Here is a 22,120-nt window from a genome sequence, read left to right on the forward strand (position 1 = left end):
ACAACTGACACAACTTTGTCCATAAAATATGGCCTATATTCTCATATTCCATAGTATGCAATCTGCAAGGTCTTTCAGCCAGGAGTATGGCACATTTGTGCTCTCAAACCTTATAGCATGTAGTATCTGTGGCGTGATTGTATCTGTCTGATTTCTTTGCAAAGTACTAATAAACTATTTGAATATGTCCACATTTCCTCAACTCAAAATGTAGTTCAGCTGCCTAGTCAAATCATTTATCTCCCATCCACCCCAATGGTATTTCCTGCTGAGATGCTCTCACAGTGCTTTTCCGAGGGAACACCGTTGACCAAACACTATCAGTTTGATCAACAGCCAGAGCTGCTATAAAAAAAATTACTACAATTCTGTATCCATTGAATAACACAGAACAGGGATATACAGTAGTTTGCATTGTATTTCTACAATTGATCCATTCAAACACTTTTTATGTAGATGACATAAATGGTAGAGCTGATATGACCCTTCGTTTTTTTGGCATCCTGTTTTCAGAAACGGAGAAACTGTAGCATACAGTTAGACCTTCTGGTAAATGGGGATTCTATAGAGACATACAAACAATGTGAGAAAATAAGATTACAAAATACAAATGTGCAATTATGGCCTAGGACCTTGAAAACCTTTGCACCACCCAGTAATCCTGGAGCTGAGGCTCCACCGAGGACTTGAGCCATTGATTGTGCCATTTGTTGTGGTTTGAACAGTAATTGGAGACTGCTCAAAGTCATTGCAGGCATTTTACTGTATATTGTGTTTGCTCTCAGATTTTTTTTTACTAGAGTCCCTTCCTGGTGAATTTTCAGTGACTTATGTTAAACGCAATGCATGGAGTGTGACTCTGAATTAATTTTTTTGAAGGGAGGGATAGAACTGCCCCAGTAGAGATGCCATCTAACACCCAGGAAGTTACGATTCAAACTCCCATTAGACATCTCTCCGAGTGTCATAATGTCAAAATACGTTTTTTTACTCATCAAATATAGAGTTTCGCTGAGCATCTAGCTTCATTTAAGCCAGTAATGTTAAAGCCAGTAATGTATTGTAACGACCCAGGGTCATTACAGTATGAACTTCCAAAACAAAATAGGAAATTACCAAGCAACAGAAAATATGCCTATTCGGCACCACCGATCACTCATTACTGCCAATACAGGAAGGCTACAACAGCTAAATGTTTTATTTATGTAAGCTTCATTTAACTAGGCAAGTCAGTTAAGAGCCAATTATTGCTTACAATGACGGCCTACTCCGGCAAAAACCCTAACGACGCTGGGCCAATTGTGCGCCTCCCTATGGGACTCCCAATCACGGCTGGTTGTGATACAGCCTGGAATCGAACCAGAGTCTGTAGTGACGCCTCTAGCACTGAGATGCAGTGACTTAGACCGCTGTGCCACTCAGGAGCCCAATACACTGTTTTAGAAGTACATACCGGAGTAAATTAAGTTAGTTGCTCAACGAAACTCCATATTTGACATTAAAACGCTTGCAAAGCTGTCTATTGGGAGTTTGAATCGGAGCTTCCTGGGCGTTAGACATCTCTAACGCACAGATACTGGGTCAGTATTGAACCAAAGTCAAAGGTCCTAATGTCAATGGGCCTACTGTAAATGTTGTAACATTGCTGCTTGAACATCGCTGGTGCCTAAAATACAATACAATATCGCCCCTTGTGGCAAATGTTTACAAAACCAGACAAAGGGAGCCAATTACAAAAGTGTTTCCAGGGGTTTCTGTTGAATGACGTGGACATTGACCAGTCAACTACAACTTTGTAGTTTGCTGGCCAATCCCAAGTGGTCTTTGGTTTCAAGTAGGCGGGCTCTATCGCTATCACAGGGAGAGGACCTGACCGTACAAGCAAAGCGGAAAGAAAATGGCGGCCGTGGCTGCGGAGCCAGGAGCTGCTGCGGCATCAACAACAACAGCGGGGAACAGTGGTGATTTCGAACCGGAACCGGTGCCGGAGGCCAAAATCGACTTCGATGCGACGCAGGAGTACGCACCAGTAATGGACCATGTTCACCAACTCAAGGATGGGGATGCAGTTCAGGAATGCAACCAGGTCCAAATGGAGCTAGTGAGCAGGCCAGACCTAGAAGCAGCGGGAAAAGCCCTCGCTGCTAGTGCAGAGGATGAACAGATCGAGGCAGGCTGTCTTGGGGTCGGTGTAGAAAAAACGGAGAACCATGCTCTCGAGGGCTTTGGTTCCAAATACACCATGTCGCGAGCGGAACGTTTGAAACAGTTTTTTTCGCCGAATGTTGAACCTGCAAACGAGGTCAGTAAGCACGAGCCCTACGCCTGCCTTCAGAATAGCCCCATCTCCGATTCACAGCCATCGGTGGTCTTTTTGCATTCGTTCCCTGCGCAACCTGTGGCTACGGAGGCTGGGCTGTCGTTAGCAGAACCAGCAGAACCCATTATAGATTACGATAAGAACCCAGAATTAACCCAACCTACTAATATCGAGTGTGACTATAGAGCTTTAATTAAACCGTCTCACGAGGCTGAACTGGATCCCGAACCCGCAGATGAATTTCCTTCTGTCTCCGAGTACAAGAATGACGACTCCTCAGAAGCTGCTTCGCTTGAACGTCCCCAGTCCATAGACCACGTCGACTTTCTACCAATTCTAGAGAGGGAAACAGTCCTTGGGACACCCATGGAGGCTGGTTACATGTGTGACTTTTCGAGCATAACAACCCAGAACATTCCGGGACCCGAGGTTCCTCTAATGCCAGTGGACCAGGTACCCTCCTCGGCAGAACTTGGAGACTCGTGCTCACCACAGAGGTTCGAAACGAATTTCAATGAAAGCGATCCAGTATCGAAAGCCTCTCCCCCTGTGTCTGGTGCTGAAACTGAGGAGCTACAGCCTGAGTCTGTGCACAACCTGATACCTGGGTCTGAGGTTCGAGTATCTCTGGATCACATAATCGACGACGCACTGGTGGTGTCCTTTCAGTTAGGCAAGAAAATCTTCTCCGGGGTTCTGATGGACCTATCTAAAAGGTATATTATGATCCTTCTCAGAAATGTCTCTTCAGTCATGTTTTTCTAGCTATGTCACTTCCTGTCACTTTTCTGTTCTTAAGTTTAGGTCTACACCTGGAATCATATCACTCTGTTTTGTTTACTACTGACATCCATGGTGCGTACAATGTACACTCCTGAAATATGTGGTGTGTCTACATTCCTAACTTGTGCTTTGCAAACCCACGTCCCATCTTCCTAACCTTAACAGACACAGTTTTCTACTCTTGCCACAGGGCGAGGGGTCAAGCTACCATGTGACCTCTATAGGTTGACAACCAAGTCACAAAAATACAGAGAGTAACTGCTCTTATCCTCAATTATCTGGGCTGTGCTTTCGGTTTTTAGTCTTTTCAGTTTACAAAACTCATCTTGGTTTTATTTACAAAAAAAAGTCCAGTTATATCAGAGGTCAACTGGAGAGGAGGATCACATGAACAGTCTATAGTGTAAGGTCAGTCTTATGCATTTCCATACAGGATTTACCCACGTGTTTTACCCAAAAGGCCCAGAGACTTTTCTGTTTCCAATTACGTGAGCCGGCACCCGTGCCTCAATGGGGTGCCTCAATGGGCCATGGCTCCGGCAGCCCTGCTCTCACTTGGGGCCAAAGCCAGGCCACTGGTACTTTTCAGCTGTCATTTTACATAACAATGGCTAACCGTGAACCTTTAACACCTTCACACAAACCAACACTTTTTTTTATTATTCAGAGGTTGTTGATTCTGCTTTTCACCAGTCCTCACTGTCAGCCCCAGCTATGTAAACAATGCCCCTAGTATATCATAAGGGTGTATACACTAGTGTAACACTGGGGTTACAGTCGAAAAGCAGCATTGGAGAATGGTGCAGTCGGTAGAGTAGAACTATGCTACTTTACCCCCCCCCCCCCCCCCCCCCCTCCCCTCCCTCGGTGTCTGTCTTATTTTCCTCTTTGTAATTTATCACCCGCCTCATCAACACCTTCCCCCCCCCCCCACACACACTTCTCTCTCTCACTTATCAGCTGCAGATCTATATTTAGGGTCATCATTAAACTTTCTTATTTTTGCCTGGGGCCTATGTAAATTATCCTTATTTGGTTAAGAAAAGGTGCCATCTGCACTCACAAACTTTACTAAACTATCAGAGGAAATCAACACTTTGTGGTGTTTCCCTTCACAAGCGGCTCTTTGTGGAGTTGTTCTTTAGATGTTCATATCATTTCAGGGTATCTTCATATCATTTCAGGATATCTTCATATCATTTCAGGATATCTTCATATCATTTCAGGGTATAATATCAGGATATCTTCATATCATTTCAGGATATCTTCATATCATTTCAGGGTATCTTCATATCATTTCAGGATATCTTCATATCATTTCAGGATATCTTCATATCATTTCAGGGTATAATATCAGGATATCTTCATATCATTTCAGGATATCTTCATATCATTTCAGGATATCTTCATATCATTTCAGGATATCTTCATATCATTTCAGGATATCTTCATATCATTTCAGGATATCTTCATATCATTTCAGGGTATCTTCATATCATTTCAGGGTATAATATCAGGATATCTTCATATCATTTCAGGATATCTTCATATCATTTCAGGATATCTTCATATCATTTCAGGATATCTTCATATCATTTCAGGATATCTTCATATCATTTCAGGGTATAATATCAGGATATCTTCATATCATTTCAGGATATCTTCATATCATTTCAGGGTATAATATCAGGATATCTTCATATCATTTCACGATATCTTCATATTATTTCAGGGTATAATATCAGGATATCTTCATATCCTGATATGCTATGAAGATATCCTGATATTATATCCTGAAATGATATGAATATATCCTGATATTATACCCAGAATTGATAGCTTCATATAATTTCAGGATAGCTTCATATCATTTCAGAGTATAATATCAGGATATGTTAATTTCTGGTGTTATATCGTGTAGACCAAGGCTATTAATATAGTCTATCAATACATGGAATAATATATGCTATAACTTGGGAAGCCACATTAGTTTAAATTGCTATGATAAGATCCTGAGCAGTGGTCATCTCAAAGACAATGGTCAGTTCATTGCAATGACAAGATGGAGGCCACTAAAACCTCAGGGTTTCCTTTTCCAATCTTACAACACTGTAGATAATCAGCACCCTCTACAAACAAAATACTTTAAAAAAAAAATCCTTATTATTGAGTCTAAGCAGAGATCTGTATATAATGACAAGATGATTATGTCTCCGCCTTAACAATAGGAGTCGTTGTCCTAAAGAGGGGAAGCCAGGCAACATAGAAACTCATTGGGCTTATTTTGGATAGATTTTGGTGAGAGTTAAACCTCTTGTTTCGCATTTTCCTCTCTAGTTTAAGGAATCGGTTTATGGCTTTTGTTTTCCAAAAGTCCCCTGAGTGCAGGCCTTGTGCCTGTGATTGGCCAGAGTGTGTTCCATAACATAGGTCATTAGAGAACGACCTATATAGATTATTTTTAGGGCCAATACCGATTTTCAATTTTTTTGATTCTACTGCTACGATTGGATAGAGTTAGGCTGTGACTCCACTTCCTTTCACATCCCTCCATCGCTCATATCACTTGGTGCTGTTTACTGCTACTATGAGAACTATCTCAATGGCGATGACATTTGCTACAAAGTCATAATGTGCATAATATCTAACGAGAGCGAGGCTAGGGAAAAAATATCACGTGACGATGCAAGGTCTGTTCGAAGGACTCATATCTGAGAAGTGAGAATGGACGGAAGACACATTTCAGTTGAAGTCATTCAGTTGTACAACTGACCAGGTATCCCCCCTTTCATTCAGTTGGACAACTGACCAGGTATCCCCCCTTTCATTCAGTTGGACAACTGACCAGGTATCCCCCCTTTCATTCAGTTGGACAACTGACTAGGTATCCCCCCTTTCATTCAGTTGTACAACTGACCAGGTATCCCCCCTTTCATTCAGTTGGACAACTGACCAGGTATCCCCCCTTTCATTCAGTTGTACAACTGACTAGGTATCCCCCCTTTCATTCAGTTGGACAACTGACCAGGTATCCCCCCTTTCATTCAGTTGTACAACTGACTAGGTATCCCCCCTTTCATTCAGTTGTACAACTGACTAGGTATCCCCCCTTTCATTCAGTTGGACAACTGACCAGGTATCCCCCCTTTCATTCAGTTGGACAACAGATTTATTGGTCCATAAACATGCAGGAAGATTTTTAGCTAGCTAAACCCATTGGCAACTTATATTTAGGTATTTTAAAACACTTGCTTCTTTCCCTATTATGACAATGATCTAATCCGACTGTCAAATGTCAGTTTACGGATACAATTGCCTGTTGGTCAAATCAACACACCAGTAAATAGCTAATGGCCCATTGCCGAAAATGGTGCATGTTCAAAATGATTATTAAGAACAAATTCTTATTTATAATGACGGCCTACCGGGGAACAGTGGGTTAACTGCCTTGTTCAGGGGCAGAACGACAGATTTTTACCATGTCAGCTCAGGGATTCGACCCAGCAACCTTTCGGTTACTGGCCCAACACTCTTAAGCACTAGGCTACCTGCCGCCTACCAAGAGAAGGCCCGATAGACTAGAAAAGGCCAATATCGGCTCGATATATCGGCTTGGCCGATTATCGGTCTTTCTCTACAGATCATATGTGGCGTTGTTTCCTCCATTGGATGTGTGCTCAAACGACTGTCGGTTTGAACTATAGACCTAGGCCCGGTTCCCCAAAAGCATCTTAAGGCTAAGTTCATCGTTAGAATCATCAATGGTTCTAACGATGAACAGCCAGCCATAAGATGCATTTTGGGAAACCGGGCCCTGGAACATTCCATATTCTACTTAAACACTTATCTGAAACATCAGACAAAATCTGTATTTCGGATGATGGTGGAAATTCCACCCACCTATCATGACACTATGATATATTGCATCCAATAGTGATGGGGATCGATAGTTACATATCGCAATATTATTGTTGGGCCAGTAACCAGCAGCTAGCCTAGTGGTTAGAGTGTTGGGCCAGTAACCAGCAGCTAGCCTAGTGGTTAGAGTGTTGGACTAGTAACCAGCAGCTAGCCTAGTGGTTAGAGTGTTGGGCCAGTAACCAGCAGCTAGCCTAGTGGTTAGAGTGTTGGGCCAGTAACCAGCAGCTAGCCTAGTGGTTAGAGTGTTGGGCCAGTAACCAGCAGCTAGCCTAGTGGTTAGAGTGTTGGGCCAGTAACCAGCAGCTAGCCTAGTGGTTAGAGTGTTGGACTAGTAACCAGCAGCTAGCCTAGTGGTTAGAGTGTTGGGCCAGTAACCAGCAGCTAGCCTAGTGGTTAGAGTGTTGGGCCAGTAACCAGCAGCTAGCCTAGTGGTTAGAGTGTTGGGCCAGTAACCAGCAGCTAGCCTAGTGGTTAGAGTGTTGGGCCAGTAACCAGCAGCTAGCCTAGTGGTTAGAGTGTTGGGCCAGTAACCAGCAGCTAGCCTAGTGGTTAGAGTGTTGGGCCAGTAACCAGCAGCTAGCCTAGTGGTTAGAGTGTTGGGCCAGTAACCAGCAGGTAGCCTAGTGGTTAGAGTGTTGGGCCAGTAACCAGCAGCTAGCCTAGTGGTTAGAGTGTTGGGCCAGTAACCAGCAGCTAGCCTAGTGGTTAGAGTGTTGGGCCAGTAACCAGCAGGTAGCCTAGTGGTTAGAGTGTTGGGCCAGTAACCAGCAGCTAGCCTAGTGGTTAGAGTGTTGGGCCAGTAACCAGCAGCTAGCCTAGTGGTTAGAGTGTTGGGCCAGTAACCAGCAGCTAGCCTAGTGGTTAGAGTGTTGGGCCAGTAACCAGCAGCTAGCCTAGTGGTTAGAGTGTTGGGCCAGTAACCAGCAGCTAGCCTAGTGGTTAGAGTGTTGGGCCAGTAACCAGCAGCTAGCCTAGTGGTTAGAGTGTTGGGCCAGTAACCAGCAGCTAGCCTAGTGGTTAGAGTGTTGGGCCAGTAACCAGCAGGTAGCCTAGTGGTTAGAGTGTTGGGCCAGTAACCAGCAGCTAGCCTAGTGGTTAGAGTGTTGGGCCAGTAACCAGCAGGTAGCCTAGTGGTTAGAGTGTTGGGCCAGTAACCAGCAGCTAGCCTAGTGGTTAGAGTGTTGGGCCAGTAACCAGCAGCTAGCCTAGTGGTTAGAGTGTTGGGCCAGTAACCAGCAGCTAGCCTAGTGGTTAGAGTGTTGGGCCAGTAACCAGCAGCTAGCCTAGTGGTTAGAGTGTTGGGCCAGTAACCAGCAGCTAGCCTAGTGGTTAGAGTGTTGGGCCAGTAACCAGCAGCTAGCCTAGTGGTTAGAGTGTTGGGCCAGTAACCAGCAGGTAGCCTAGTGGTTAGAGTGTTGGGCCAGTAACCAGCAGGTAGCCTAGTGGTTAGAGTGTTGGGCCAGTAACCAGCAGGTAGCCTAGTGTTTAGAGTGTTGGGCCAGTAACCAGCAGGTAGCCTAGTGGTTAGAGTGTTGGGCCAGTAACCAGCAGGTAGCCTAGTGGTTAGAGTGTTGGGCCAGTAACCAGCAGCTAGCCTAGTGGTTAGAGTGTTGGACTAGTAACCAGCAGGTAGCCTAGTGGTTAGAGTGTTGGGCCAGTAACCAGCAGGTAGCCTAGTGGTTAGAGTGTTGGGCCAGTAACCAGCAGCTAGCCTAGTGGTTAGAGTGTTGGGCCAGTAACCAGCAGCTAGCCTAGTGGTTAGAGTGTTGGGCCAGTAACCAGCAGGTAGCCTAGTGGTTAGAGTGTTGGGCCAGTAACCAGCAGGTAGCCTAGTGGTTAGAGTGTTGGGCCAGTAACCAGCAGGTAGCCTAGTGGTTAGAGTGTTGGGCCAGTAACCTGCAGGTAGCCTAGTGGTTAGAGCGTTGGACTAGTAACCAGCAGGTAGCCTAGTGGTTAGAGTGTTGGGCCAGTAACTGAAAGGTCGCTGGATCGAATCCCTGAGCTGATAAGGTAAAAATCTGTCGTTCTGCCTCTGAGCAAGGCAGGTAAACACACTGTTCCCCAGGCGCCGAAGACGTGAATGTCGATTAGGGCAGCCCCCCGCACCTCTCTGATTCAGAGGGGTTGAGTTAATTGTGGAAGATGCATTCAGTTGTACAACTGACTAGGTACCTCCCTTTCCCTAACTAGTGCTAGTCGGCTGTACCTGCGCCAAAACCCCAGTATATTTCATCCTATAGCTTGTTCTCCATCTTTTTAAAGCCAACATATTTTCAATATTTTTATTTCAATTACTGATCAAAACTAATTTTCTCAGCAGCAAATATATAGTGAGCAATATGTTTGAAACATCAGATCGCAATACACAGAATGGTGAGAATCACTATACATATAGAATGGTGAGAATCACAACACATATAGAATGGTGAGAATCACAACACATAGAATGGTGAGAATCACAACACATATAGAATGGTGAGAATCACAACACGTATAGAATGGTGAGAATCACAATACATATAGAATGGTGAGAATGGTGAGAATCACAACACATATAGAATGGTGAGAATCACAACACATATAGAATGGTGAGAATTACAATACATATTGAATGGTGAGAATCACGACACATATAGAATGGTGAGAATCACAACACATATAGAATGGTGAGAATCACAACACGTATAGAATGGTGAGAATCACAACACATATAGAATGGTGAGAATCACAACACGTATAGAATGGTGAGAATCACAATACATATAGAATGGTGAGAATCACAATACATATAGAATGGTGAGAATGGTGATAATATGGTGAGGTCCCTGGCCATTCCCTGCCCTATACTATCCAAATAAGCCTATTTCAGATCTAGGGGTAGAATCTGTTTCTTGACCAAGCCATATTTTTGTTTAGCATCCCTTGATAAGGAAAGAGAAGATGGTGGTTGCGTGACAATGAAAGGTGTTGGTTGATAAGGAGGCTGCTGTGAGGGAAAGCAAAGGCAGTGGCAAGGAACTGGCATGCTCCCCTGTTCATGGCTGTTTCATTAGTTGTGATCAGTCTTCCTAATCCTTGTGCAATTTTACACTTCGTGTCGGCTGTCACCGAGCAATCTGCATCTTTCCGTGGTTTCAAGGATGTTTTTAAGTAGGAACGGATGGGCTCATGGCCAGATTAATGCAAGGATGGATGTACTTGCTTTATGTAACTGCCAGGGAAGCAATTAGTTTCAACTTGACACATCCTTCTGGTTTAGAGAGATTGAATGTTTGTATGTAGCCTTCAGTGCAGTGATTATGTACAAGCATCCCAACCCTCCACGTTTAATGTTATGCTCTGAAAAAGGCCGTCGCCTACCACATTGTCCAGTTACATTTTCAGTTTCCATGATGGCTCAGTGCAGTCCAGGCCTCGTCGAGGTGACTTCTGAGGAATCCTTTTCCCCTATTCTATTAGAGAATATTCTCTATCTATCCTGTGCAGACTGTTCCACACCTTGACCCAGTGCTGTGATGTTTTATTCCTAGTCATCTGGTGTTAGCTAAAACACCATGGGCCATCATTTCTGCTCTGCTGGGGGGAAAAAAATATTTTCAGCCCTGATCCTCCATCCTCAACTTGAATCTAGGCTGGTGGCGTTTCATACCGTCTCCTCGCCTATGTAAACGATGCACAATCTCTCTTCAAATGAGAGAAATTACATTCTCCTTGGCCTAAATTATATCATTACAATTAGTGGTTGCTGTGACTGCAATTGGATCCGTTACTGAAGTTGCCCTCACCCATGAATGGCAAGTGCATTGAAAAGCAACACTTCTCGGCATACGTTTACTCTCCCATTTGTATAGTCATGTTTTGCCGTCGCGTTGCATTAATTTACAAGATGCTCATGTAGACATGATTAGAGGTCGACCGATTAATTGGAATGGCCGATTAATTAGGGCCGATTTCAAGTTTTCATAACAATTGGAAATCGGTATTTTTGGGCGCTGATTTGCCAATTTTCTTAAATGTTTATTTTATTTTTGTAAAAAAAATAAAAAACTTTATTTAACTAGGCAAGTCAGTTAAGAACACATTCTTATTTTCAATGACGGCCTAGGAACGGTGGGTTAACTGCCTCGTTCAGGGGCAGAAAGAGCGATTTTCACCATGTCAGCTCGGGGGATTTAATCTTGCAACCTTACAGTTAACTAGTCCAACGCAATAACGACCTGCCTCCCTCTCGTTGCACTCCACAAGGAGACTGACTGCCTGTTACGCGAATGCAGTAAGCCAAGGTAAGTTGCTAGATAGCATTAAACTTATCTTATAACAATCAATCATAATCACTAGTTAACTACACATGGTTGAAGATATTACTAGATATTATCTAGCGTGTCCTGTGTTGCATATAATCTGACTGAGCATACAAGTATCTAAATATCTGACTGAGCGGTGGTAGGCAGAAGCAGGCGCGTAAACATTCATTCAAACAGCACTGTCGTGCGTTTTGCCAGCAGCTCTTCATTGTGCGTCAAGCATTGCGCTGTTTATGACTTCAAACCTATCAGCTCCCGAGATGAGGCTTGTGCAACCGAAGTGAAATGGCTAGCTAGATAGCGTGCGCTAATAGCATTTCAAACGTCACTCGCTCTGAGCCTTCTAGTAGTTGTTCCCCTTGCTCTGCATGGGTAATGCTGCTTCAATGGTGGCTGTTGTCGTTGTGTTGCTGATTCGAGCCCAGGGAGGAGCGAGGAGAGGGACGGAAGCTATACTGTTACACTGGCAATACTAAAGCGCCTATAAGAACATCCAATAGTCAAAGGTATATGAAATACAAATGGTATAGAGAGAAATAGTCCTATAATTCCTATAATAACTACAACCTAAAACTTCTTACCTGGGAATATTGAAGACTCATGTTAAAAGGAACCACCAGCTTTCACATGTTCTCATGTTCTGAGCAAGGAACTTAAACGTTAGCTTTCTTACATGGCACATATTGCACTTTTACTTTCTTCTCCAACACTTTGTTTTTGCATTATTTAAACCAAATTGAACATGTTTCATTATTTACTTGAGGCTAAATTGATTTTATTGATGTATTATATTAAGTTAAAATAAGTGTTCATTCAGTATTGTTGTAATTGTCATTATTACAAATAAAAGAACAAATTAAATCGGCCGATTAATCGGCATCGGCTTTTTTGGTCCTCCAATAATCGGTATCGGTGTTTTAAAAATCATAATCGGTCGACCTCTAGACATGGCATAAGGAAATGGGTTGGTATTGGACAATTTGTTTTGAGTGCTTTGAGCTTTTTGTAATTTCAGCCAGTAGTTTTGAAAGTAGCTCACAAACCGAAACGGCCCCGAAAAATTGTGCTCAATTTTGTACAACGTCATCCATTTCGTATATATGTTACATACTGCAAAAATCTAATAAAAATCACGAAATTTGTATGTTACAAATTCCAATTTGTACAATATATGTTATGAATTTGTAAATGCGTAAGATCCTATTCAATCTCTTTTAAGGAAGAGTATAGATCCATTGTTTTGATCTACACCCAGCACAGCCAGAAGAGGACTGGCCACCCCCCAGAGCCGGGTTCCTCTCTAGGTTTCTACCTAGGTTCCTGCCTTTCTACATGCTTCTACATCTGCATTGCTTGCTGTTTGGGGTTTTAGGCTGGGTTTCTGTATAGGCACTTTGTGACATCAGTTGATGTAAAAAGGGCTATATAAAATACATTTGGTTGATTCTCCATAGGGGAGGAAGGGTAGTTCAGTACAGACCCACTAAGAGGTAGGATATGACCCATCCGGCCTACAATCCTTTGTTCTTTCATCACCATAGCACATTCAGAGATCCATTTATAGCCGTTAATCCAAAAATAATGAATAGGTTTTAAACCAAAAAAAAACACTTTCTGTTTGTCATAGATTGATAATATATGAGATGAAAGGCAGGTTCCTAACGAGTTCAGGATGCCACGCTAGTGCTCTGTGAGATGTTCACAGCGATGGGGACAGATGTTTTGATCAAGAGGGACCTTTCAAGAATAAATAAATTTTCTCTACCGCTAAACATACAAATATGTATTTTACTGTTATAAGGAAGGTAAATTCTTCAAGTTAGTGGTTTTATAATTTGATTATACTATATTTAGAAAGCATATAAGCCTTATTCATCCAGTTTTGTTGACTAGGAAATGCGGTGTATAAAATATTTCAGATTTTTATTGTATTTGTCCTCAAAAGTGACTACACCTCAGCCATGTATAACTATTTTGACCAGAAAGGTGAGATTTGAACCTTTCTTGGAGTGTGCAACATTATTAGCTATTGTCTATGGTCTTCTCATGATAAATAACTACTTTCGGGGATTACGTAGATTACATGGGAGTTACATTTAAGTGATTTTAAGACTTCATTGTTACTGACTCACTTTCTATTTTTAATGAATAAAGTTGGAGGGAAGTTTAGCATTAATATTGTAAACAAAGCTTGGTTTCCTGCTGTGTTTTCAGGGCCTTGTAGTTACCTACGGTGGTTTTGTGTTTGTCTGTGGGAACTCCTTTGATCTCATGCAACACACATTTAGTGTGCCGCTGTTCTTCACAGCACTCTTTTTATGTCTGAAACTTTACTCCTTGCATGTTCAGGATTTAATGGCTTTAGATGTATGTACTAAATGTACCTATGTAGGCCTGAAATTATTAGAAATGTCTTGAATTAGCATGAAATGTCAGAAATACAAGAAACACTCAAAACAAACAAAGCCAATGAATGATATGAGTTATTTTGTTGTTGTTTTTGTGGTTGAGTTATCCACAGTTTCTAAATCCTCTCAACTTTCTATTCTCAGGTTTGGACCCTATGGAATTCCAATCACTCTGTTCCCGGAGAGAGAATACAAGGACACACCTGAACCTATGCAGCTAAAGATGGAACAACACCAGCCAGAGACCGAGAATGTGGAAAAGCCAGTCCAGGAAAACCCTGATGGCCAAGTCGCCACAGTGCCCGAACCGAACCCTGACCCCCAGACTAACCCATGGACTTCAAAACCTCCCCCACTGTTTCAGGAAGGCGCCCCTTACCCTCCCCCTTTGTTCATCAGGGACACCTACAACCAGTCGATACCTCAGCCGCCTCCCCGCAAGATCAGGCGGCCCAAGCGCAGGCTGTACCGCGAGGAGCCCACCTCCATCATGAACGCCATCAAGTTGCGGCCCCGTCAGGTGCTCTGTGACAAGTGCAAGGGCGCTGTCACGACAGTGGACAAGAGGGAGCCGCGCAGAGGCCCCGTGTCGGACTCTAGGAGCGAGGATGCCAAGCGGAGACGCAACGACAGCGCTGTCAGCAAGCGGCCGCGCAACGACCCCCGCTCAGAGGAGAAGAGCCGTGCTGCTGAGGTGACCAAACGGCAGGTCTCCTCTTCTTCCTCCTCTCTGGGCCAGGTGAAGGGCGGAGCTGGAGGGAACAGGGTTCTGAGGGCGACCTCCACCACAACATCATCACCGCCGGTGAACAGCGGCTCCAGAGTCCAGCTCAATGCCAAGAAAGTGCTGCAGAGCAAAAATGTTGATCACTCCAAGGCCCGGGAGGTGCTGAAACTGGCCAAGGCCCAGAAGAGGCAGAGGGAGACTACGGTAGTCACTGACAGCAGTGGCAACGCCAAGACGATGACGAGGGCTGCCGCCCTGCAGGAGGCCCACGCCCACCAGAAGGTCCACTTCACTCGGCGGCTGCAGCAGATCAGCGGGGTGGGACCAAGCAGCGCCACCCCTCTCCCACCCAGGCGGCTGCAGCAGATCAGCGGGGTGGGACCAAGCAGCGCCACCCCTCTGCCACCCAGGATGCGCATCAAGCCCCAAAGGTACCGTAATGAAGAGAACGACTCTTCTACATGTAAGCCGCCTTGCCTGGAGAAAGTGCCGGGAAGTGGCTGTTTGTCCCCTCCAAAGCCAGACGCGCCCCGCTGCACCCCCACATGCTCCTCCTCCTCCTCCTCCTCCTCCTGCTCCACAGGCCAGGCCGCTGCTGCTGAAAGCCAGGGCCCAGATAACGGGCCAGAACCTGAGGTTTGTCCTCAGCCCCAAGTGGAGCCCCCCACAGCCACGGAGCACGGTGACCCCAAGGCGGAGCCGGAGGAGCAGGGGGGGCAGGAGGAGAGGCGGGAGACGCGTGGCAGCAAGGCTGGCAACCTTGTCGTTTTCATGAACCTTAACCCCGGCCAGCCGGACTCCTCTAATACCTCTATGTGCAGCGTTGATAGTGCAGACGACTTAAAGTCCTCAGACTCAGAGTGTAGCTCTACGGAGAGCTTTAACTTTCCCCCTCCCGGTCGCCCCTCGCCCCCCGTCCCCGGCACGTCCTCAGCAGTCGCTGACCCGTCGCCTGCCCCTACGGAAGAGAAAAAGCCCTGTAAATCTCAGAAAGTGTTTTCTAAAAATGTGTCTAAGTGTGTCTCTCTGGAGGGCAGGACCATTTGCGTAGGGGACATTGTTTGGGCCAAAATATATGGCTTTCCCTGGTGGCCAGCCCGCGTCTTAGGTATCCAGATCAGCCGTAAAGATAATGGGCTCTTAGTCAGGCAGGAGGCCCGTGTCGCCTGGTTCGGTTCACCCACCACCTCCTTCCTGGCTCTTGCACAGGTCGCCCCTTTTCTAGAAAGCTTCCAGTCACGCTTCGACAAGAAGAGAAAGGGCTTGTACCGTAAAGCCATCACAGAGGCCGCCAAGGCTGCCAAGCAGCTCACTCCCGAGGTTCGCGCCTTGCTTACACAATTCGAGACGTGAGGTGGTGTGCTTTGGGGGGAAAAGGAAAGGTAGGCAAAAATGGCACCCACTTTTGTCCCCCCCCCCCCCCCCCCCCCCCTGCATCTCTCCCCTGCTCGTCACCTACAGGGCCCCCTCACCTTCCAGGGAGAAAGAAACTAAATATTTCAGGCCAGAACACAACCAGTAATCTTTTTTTTGTTGTTTTTTGTACGCTTGAAAAGGGACTGGATGGTATGGGGTTATGAACCTTGCTGGGTAAATAAGGATGGCAGTGTATTTTTACTTTATCAAGGATCACCTTTTCCAACCTGTTGGAAATCTGGTAATTGTATATTTTAGGAACATTTTTATTCACTGGTCAGTGATTTGGAATATTCTCCTTTTACTTCTTAAATTGAAGCCTTTAAATGTCACTCTTTGTGCAAAGAAACTTCCGTCATGTTTTAACACAAACGGGTTCACAGGTTGATCGATCGAGTTCCGCTGCCAATTGTCAAAATCTTAAGAGACAAAAGGGTATTTCTTTCAGTCTATGCAACAAACGGTTCAGTGTCAGATACTGTGAATGGAAAGATACAGGATCTGAGCAGGAGTAGATATTATGCATCCGTACGGGTGGAAGACATGCTGTAGCTGTGATGTGACCAGGAAATGGACACTTGTGGATTTGAAGAGAGAGCAGGCATAGGGGCTCATGTATCTGCTGTACCTCGGACATAGTCATAGCTGCCTGGCTGTGGGAGCTGCCTGGCTGTGGGAGCTGCCTGGCTGTGGGAGCTGCCTGGCTGTGGGAGCTGCCTGGCTGTGGGAGCTGCCTGCCAGGACTTTCCAGACAGTTGAGCCTTGGTAGTGAGGAGCCTTTAAGCCAGACAGGTGAGCCGGGGTGGTGAGGAGCCTTTAAGCCAGACAGGCGAGCCGGGGTGGTGAGGAACCTTTAAGCCAGACAGGCGAGCCGGGGTGGTGAGGAGCCTTTAAGCCAGACAGGTGAGCCGGGGTGGTGAGGAACCTTTAAGCCAGACAGGTGAGCCGGGGTGGTGAGGAGCCTTTAAGCCAGACAGGCGAGCCGGGGTGGTGAGGAACCTTTAAGCCAGACAGGCGAGCCGGGGTGGTGAGGAACCTTTAAGCCAGACAGGCGAGCCGGGGTGGTGAGGAGCCTTTAAGCCAGACAGGTGAGCCGGGGTGGTGAGGAACCTTTAAGCCAGACAGGTGAGCCGGGGTGGTGAGGAGCCTTTAAGCCAGACAGGTGAGCCGGGGTGGTGAGGAGCCTTTAAGCCAGACAGGTGAGCCGGGGTGGTGAGGAACCTTTAAGCCAGACAGGTGAGCCGGGGTGGTGAGGAGAGGAGGATGGTGTGCTGCTCCTCATCCCCTCTCAAAATAGAGATGGCTATTGATACAGTGCCCCCCCACCCCCACCCATATTTCTACAGTGCTACTACATACTCTAGTTCCCTTGACTCTCTTCTCGGCCTCCACACTCCCCCAGTCTCTGTTCTTCTATCTGACTGTGTCCTGTCTACCTAATGCTCTACTGAGTTATCCAAGACTGTTCTATTCCTACTTCTCTAATCTTCCTAGCTAGCGCCTTGGTTTTTCATACATAAAATGATGCCCAGTTGTTTTAAAATCACTGATTTAATGAATTGTCTGCATCGGGACATTTTCAATAAACATTTAGTTGATGCAGCGAAAGCTTCCCATTCCAATGATATTGAGTCGACTAGCTTTGGCCGTGGGAAGCCATTTTAGTTACTCCTCACATAGACCGATGTGATATGGTAGCACGTTACATGGGAGTGACTATATTTTTTTGCCAGTTGTGTTAAACTTTTACTATGGGTTTGCCATATCTTGTTGATTTATTACGTTTTCCAGTGATTTCTCAGTTTCCGTTGTTAGACCCACCCACTTGACCCTAATTTGAAGTGGGAAATGTGTGTGGATTTTTATTTGGTGCGTCTGAACTTTATCTTCTATCACTTCCTTCACTGCTTGGCTAATCTCGTACGACTGTGAATCTTGATTTTATATATTATGTACAGTACAATCTGTATCAAATTATTTAGAGCTTTCATGATGATTCATGTTAAAGGGTTTTCTTTAGTGTGACTGAGGGGAGGGCGGGATGAGGCTATCCTGGCTGTGGGGGGGGGGGGTGTGTGACCTATCCTGCCTGAAAGGGGGGGGGGGTGAAGATGATCTGTTCTGTAATTATGGGTTCACTTCAGATTTGACCACTTCATCACAAAAATGATGAATTACATTTCCTAAATATGTTACTAGCCACTCTGACTAAATATGAAACGTACATACAGTAAAGACTAACATTGCCTCACTTTTGCCCTTTTGGCCCGAACAGGTAGAGATCAGAGGCCTCTTGCTTGGTAGCACACACTGACCTGACCATGGTTACAAGCAGAGACAAGTATGGTTATGACAGTTGGCTCTGTTTCTTTCTGACCTCTATCATCTGTTTGCAGATCAGAGAATGCTGTATAGGAGACAACAAAAAAAAAAAACACGTTGAAAAGTAACATTTGATGAACACTTGTGTAAATGTTTTCTGCTGTTTTTTAAAAAGTATATAAATAAAATGTAAAGTTTAAAGAATCTGCCCTAAGTTGTCGTCATTTTAGTGCTCCTACTTCCATTAACACCTACAAATCCAATGACGTTTATAAGTTTTCAGTTTCACCTTGAAACAAGCTGTTATAAAGACATTGATGGTAATTTGGAATTCGAGATACTTCTATTGTCTCTTTTGCACCAAATGCGCGGGGCCTTTTATGTTGACAATGACCACGCCTTTTAAAATGGAGCTTGTGGTCTTTACATTAGCTGCGATTTTACTACACCATTTTGTGGGGCTTTTATGAAATAGCAGACCTGTATGAAAACACATTTGCCAGACAAGGCCTGGGGCTGTTAGCCAGACAAGGCCCCTTGTCTGTCACCTGGGGCTGTTAGCCAGATAAGGCCCCTTGTCTGTCACCTGGGGCTGTTAGCCAGACAAGGCCCCTGTCTGTCACCTGGGGCTGTTAGCCAGTCAAGGCCCTAGGTGTCACCTGGGGCTGTTAGCCAGACAAGGCCCTAGGTGTCACCTGGGGCTGTTAGCCAGACAAGGCCTCTGTCTGTCACCTGGGGCTGTTAGCCAGTCAAGGCCCTAGGTGTCACCTGGGGCTGTTAGCCAGACAAGGCCCTTGTCTGTCACCGGGGGCTGTTATATGAATGATAATGGGAGGAAAAGGGGGAATATGGTAGAAAAATGTTGCGCAAAATCATTCCTTTTATTGAACAGAGTTTCTTACCTGCAAACAGATATAGGACCTATCTATCACCTGGTCAGACCATTACTACTGTTCCAACGGGCTGATAGGCCTTACAGTAATAATTGTCTGACTAGGCAATAATTTAATAGCTAGGTCACACAGAACAAATCAACTTTTATATGTCACATGCTTCGTAAACAACAGGTGTGGAACAACAGTGAAAGGCTTACTTACGGGCCCTTCCCAACAATGCAGAGAGAGACGTAATAATAATATACACAATGTAATGGTAACCTGGCTATATACACGGCGTACCAGTACTGAGTCGATGTGCAGGGGTACGAGTTAATGGAGGTAAATATGTACACAACCAGTCTTATGACTTGGAGGTAGAAGATGTTCAGGGTCCTGTTGGTTCCAGACTTGACGCATCGGTACCGCTTACCGTGCGGCAGCCGAGAGAACAGCATGACTGACACCGTTCTGGTACAGACGTCCTGCATGGCAGATCATTGACTTCATAGGCTATTATGGAAAAATAACCATTGCTAAAGTGCTGTCAGTCAGTGGATTGAAAGCAGTGATTTTGTAAATGAAATGGTACTGTGAAGTAACGTTTTTGGTTTTAAATCCAAAATTAAAAGAAAACCTACAACCTTTAACTGTATGTTAAAGGAGAGGCATACACAACCTTACTTAAATAAAACAATCCACTCGGCAGCAGTCTAGGTTATCTGGCTTGAATCTCAAGGACATTTGAATATTCCGTTGGGTTAAATGCACGGCAGACCAGCAAACTGCTGAACCGTTTATGACCGAACACGATGACTCATTTGTGATGTCTATCTTGGTTTGCCACTGTCAGATACTTGCTAGGCTGAGACATCCGTACAGGACAACTCAGGTAGAGATCCCTCATTGTGATATACATGTGTTCTCGTGAGTCTGCACGTAAAGCCATTGTAGCGTGAACAATGTACCGTTTACTCAAAGGAGTACAAGGTTAATTCCCGAGTGCACTGGAGTCCCCTCAAAAACCTTGTGTTGTTGGCTGACTAATGACCTACAGTCCATATTCAATGCACATTTTAGTATTTGGATGAATGGCCGTCCTGCCAGGTACCATAGGATCGCCTTTTTCAATAATGTCTGTGCTTGGATTTTTTTTTATGGCTATTGAATGTGCTTTCTGACGGCCAGATACAGCAAGAACGTCCTGTGATTTGGATGAAAAGGTCCCTGATGTGTCCATCTCTCTCTTCTCTTCCAGCGCTGCTACGCTGAAGGGCTGCTGACGGGGCCTTGACTCCTAACACCGCCATTGGTTGCAAGACTGTCGAACGGAAGGACGTGTCCAGAATTGATGGAGACACGTCATGGACATAATTTTTTATTTAAGTATCGGAAAGAAGGAACATTTATATATTTATAATGGAAAGCAGACCTATTCCTCCAGGCCTATCCATCTGATTTGTTTTGAGCAGGGCTGTCCATTTCCTCAAGAATGTGATCTTCGTTTGAGTGGAGACCTCTGCAATTAGACAAGCACACTGTTATTGGTGTCTATTACAGACGTTGTGACAGGACTTTGCAGGGTTTTTATAGTAGGTTGATCAGTGATCTTGAAATGCAAAGACAGAGAGAGCTTTGGGCCAGTAACAGGTCGCTTGTTCGAATCTCTTGAGGCGACTAGGTGAAAAATCTTATCGATGTGCCCTTGAGCAAGGCACTTAACCCGACGAATTGCTCCTGTAAGTCGCTCTGGATAAGAGCGTCTGCTAAATGACTAAAATGTAAATGTAAAAAAAAGAAAGGAATAAAAACAATACTATGTAAGATAAAATAAAAAATGTAGTGCAATAAAGATTGCATGTGCTATGCTATTGCAGTGCAGTCGCAGAAAAATGGGTTTTGTTGTGCGGGAAAAATGATCTTGGTGTCTGTCTCTGCCACAACCATAAATTGGCTCCTGTTATTCCACAGTGAGCTACCAGCTGAGCTACAAGCAGCCTTAGGGCTCGATTCAATCCGTATAGCTGAAGTCCAGCATTTTATAACGCGCTGGAACATTGCTTTTACATTTCTATCACGCTCGTAGCGCAGCTCTTCACGGATCGAATTGAGCCCTGCTGAACACCTCCAAATGTCTAGAATGTTCCTGGGGAGCTGGAGTGTTTGCAGTACTTGAGGTGTGTCGTCTACAGTTGACAGTCAAATACAGGAAAACAAAGATGGGCCTCTATCACACTCAGTGTCGTGTGACTTCACACTCTTTCACCCTTCCCTTGGTTCTCTCCCCTTTATCCAGCTCAAAAAGGTTATGACATTAAAATGTGTGAATTTAAGAATTACATGTCATTTTCCTTGCCAGCTGTCCCTCCTCACTCTCTTTCTCTAGGGTCAAACCAACCTACATACAGTATTCATCTTCCTCCCCGAGTCCCCCCCGCCCCTCACATCAAGACACATAGGGCCAGTTGACTTGACCCCGGAGGCCATGATGTGATACAGGCCATATTGGGGATTCCAAAAGGGAAACAGTCAGTCAGGAGCAGCTGAAGAGAGCCACAGTGACTGAATCAGCGGTGGCTCATCTCTCTTTCTCGTGTACATATATATGCGTTTCAATACAATCAAATAGTTTACTTGACTAAACATACATACTGACTGGTGGTTGTGGGACATCCTGTTATTAATGTATCCGTATCTTAAAAATCAGTAAATTTGCCGTTTGCCTTTGTACTTGGTGTGTGAGTATTTTATTCTATATTGTACTTCGCCATCCTCTGAATAGTTAAGTCAAATAAAGGCCTACAAAGTAATTCATCTTTCAATACAATTTAACAACTACACTATGGCCCTGTACACACCGAGGTTGTACAACCCATTTGTGATACCGCATATATTCTTGAGAAGTTGTGAAATTTGTCGTACATCAATTGTATAACCTGGGTGTTTACAGGCCGATGACACTTTCAATCCTCAAATCCTAACGTCAAAGAAGTGGCAAATGAAATCGCTCCATAAAAATAAAATTTAAAAAAAGACAACGCAGC

At 44.8% G+C, this 22,120-nt stretch overlaps 1 protein-coding gene across 2 annotated transcripts; it reads left to right on the plus strand.

Annotated features, from left to right (window-relative positions):
* Nucleotides 1–1,842: 1,842 nt before the first annotated feature.
* On the plus strand, nt 1,843–21,806 carry LOC110533387 (PWWP domain-containing protein 2A). 2 transcript variants are annotated; one of them, XM_036989642.2, is made up of 3 exons: nt 1,843–3,036; nt 13,881–15,845; nt 20,335–21,806. In XM_036989642.2, the coding sequence occupies exons 1-2, from the start codon at nt 1,898–1,900 to the stop codon at nt 15,814–15,816; spliced, it is 3,075 nt and encodes a 1,024-aa protein (XP_036845537.2). In that variant the 5' UTR covers nt 1,843–1,897; the 3' UTR covers nt 15,817–15,845; nt 20,335–21,806. The 2 variants fall into 2 exon arrangements, with proteins under 2 accessions (XP_036845537.2, XP_090045029.1); XM_090188903.1 differs by having other exon boundaries at nt 13,881–14,894.
* Nucleotides 21,807–22,120: the final 314 nt, after the last annotated feature.

This window comes from Oncorhynchus mykiss, chromosome 10 (assembly GCF_057628025.1).
Source record: "Oncorhynchus mykiss isolate SJ-2025 chromosome 10, ASM5762802v1, whole genome shotgun sequence".
In the NCBI taxonomy this organism is placed as follows: domain Eukaryota; kingdom Metazoa; phylum Chordata; class Actinopteri; order Salmoniformes; family Salmonidae; genus Oncorhynchus; species Oncorhynchus mykiss.

Excerpts from the sequence above, each read along its gene's own strand:
- LOC110533387 (XM_036989642.2), top strand. The coding sequence starts at position 1,898 with ATGGCGGCCGTGGCTGCGGAGCCAGGAGCTGCTGCGGCATCAACAACA. Across the intron at positions 3,037-13,880 it reads CTGATGGACCTATCTAAAAG|GTTTGGACCCTATGGAATTC; the intron begins GTATATTATGAT and ends TTCTATTCTCAG.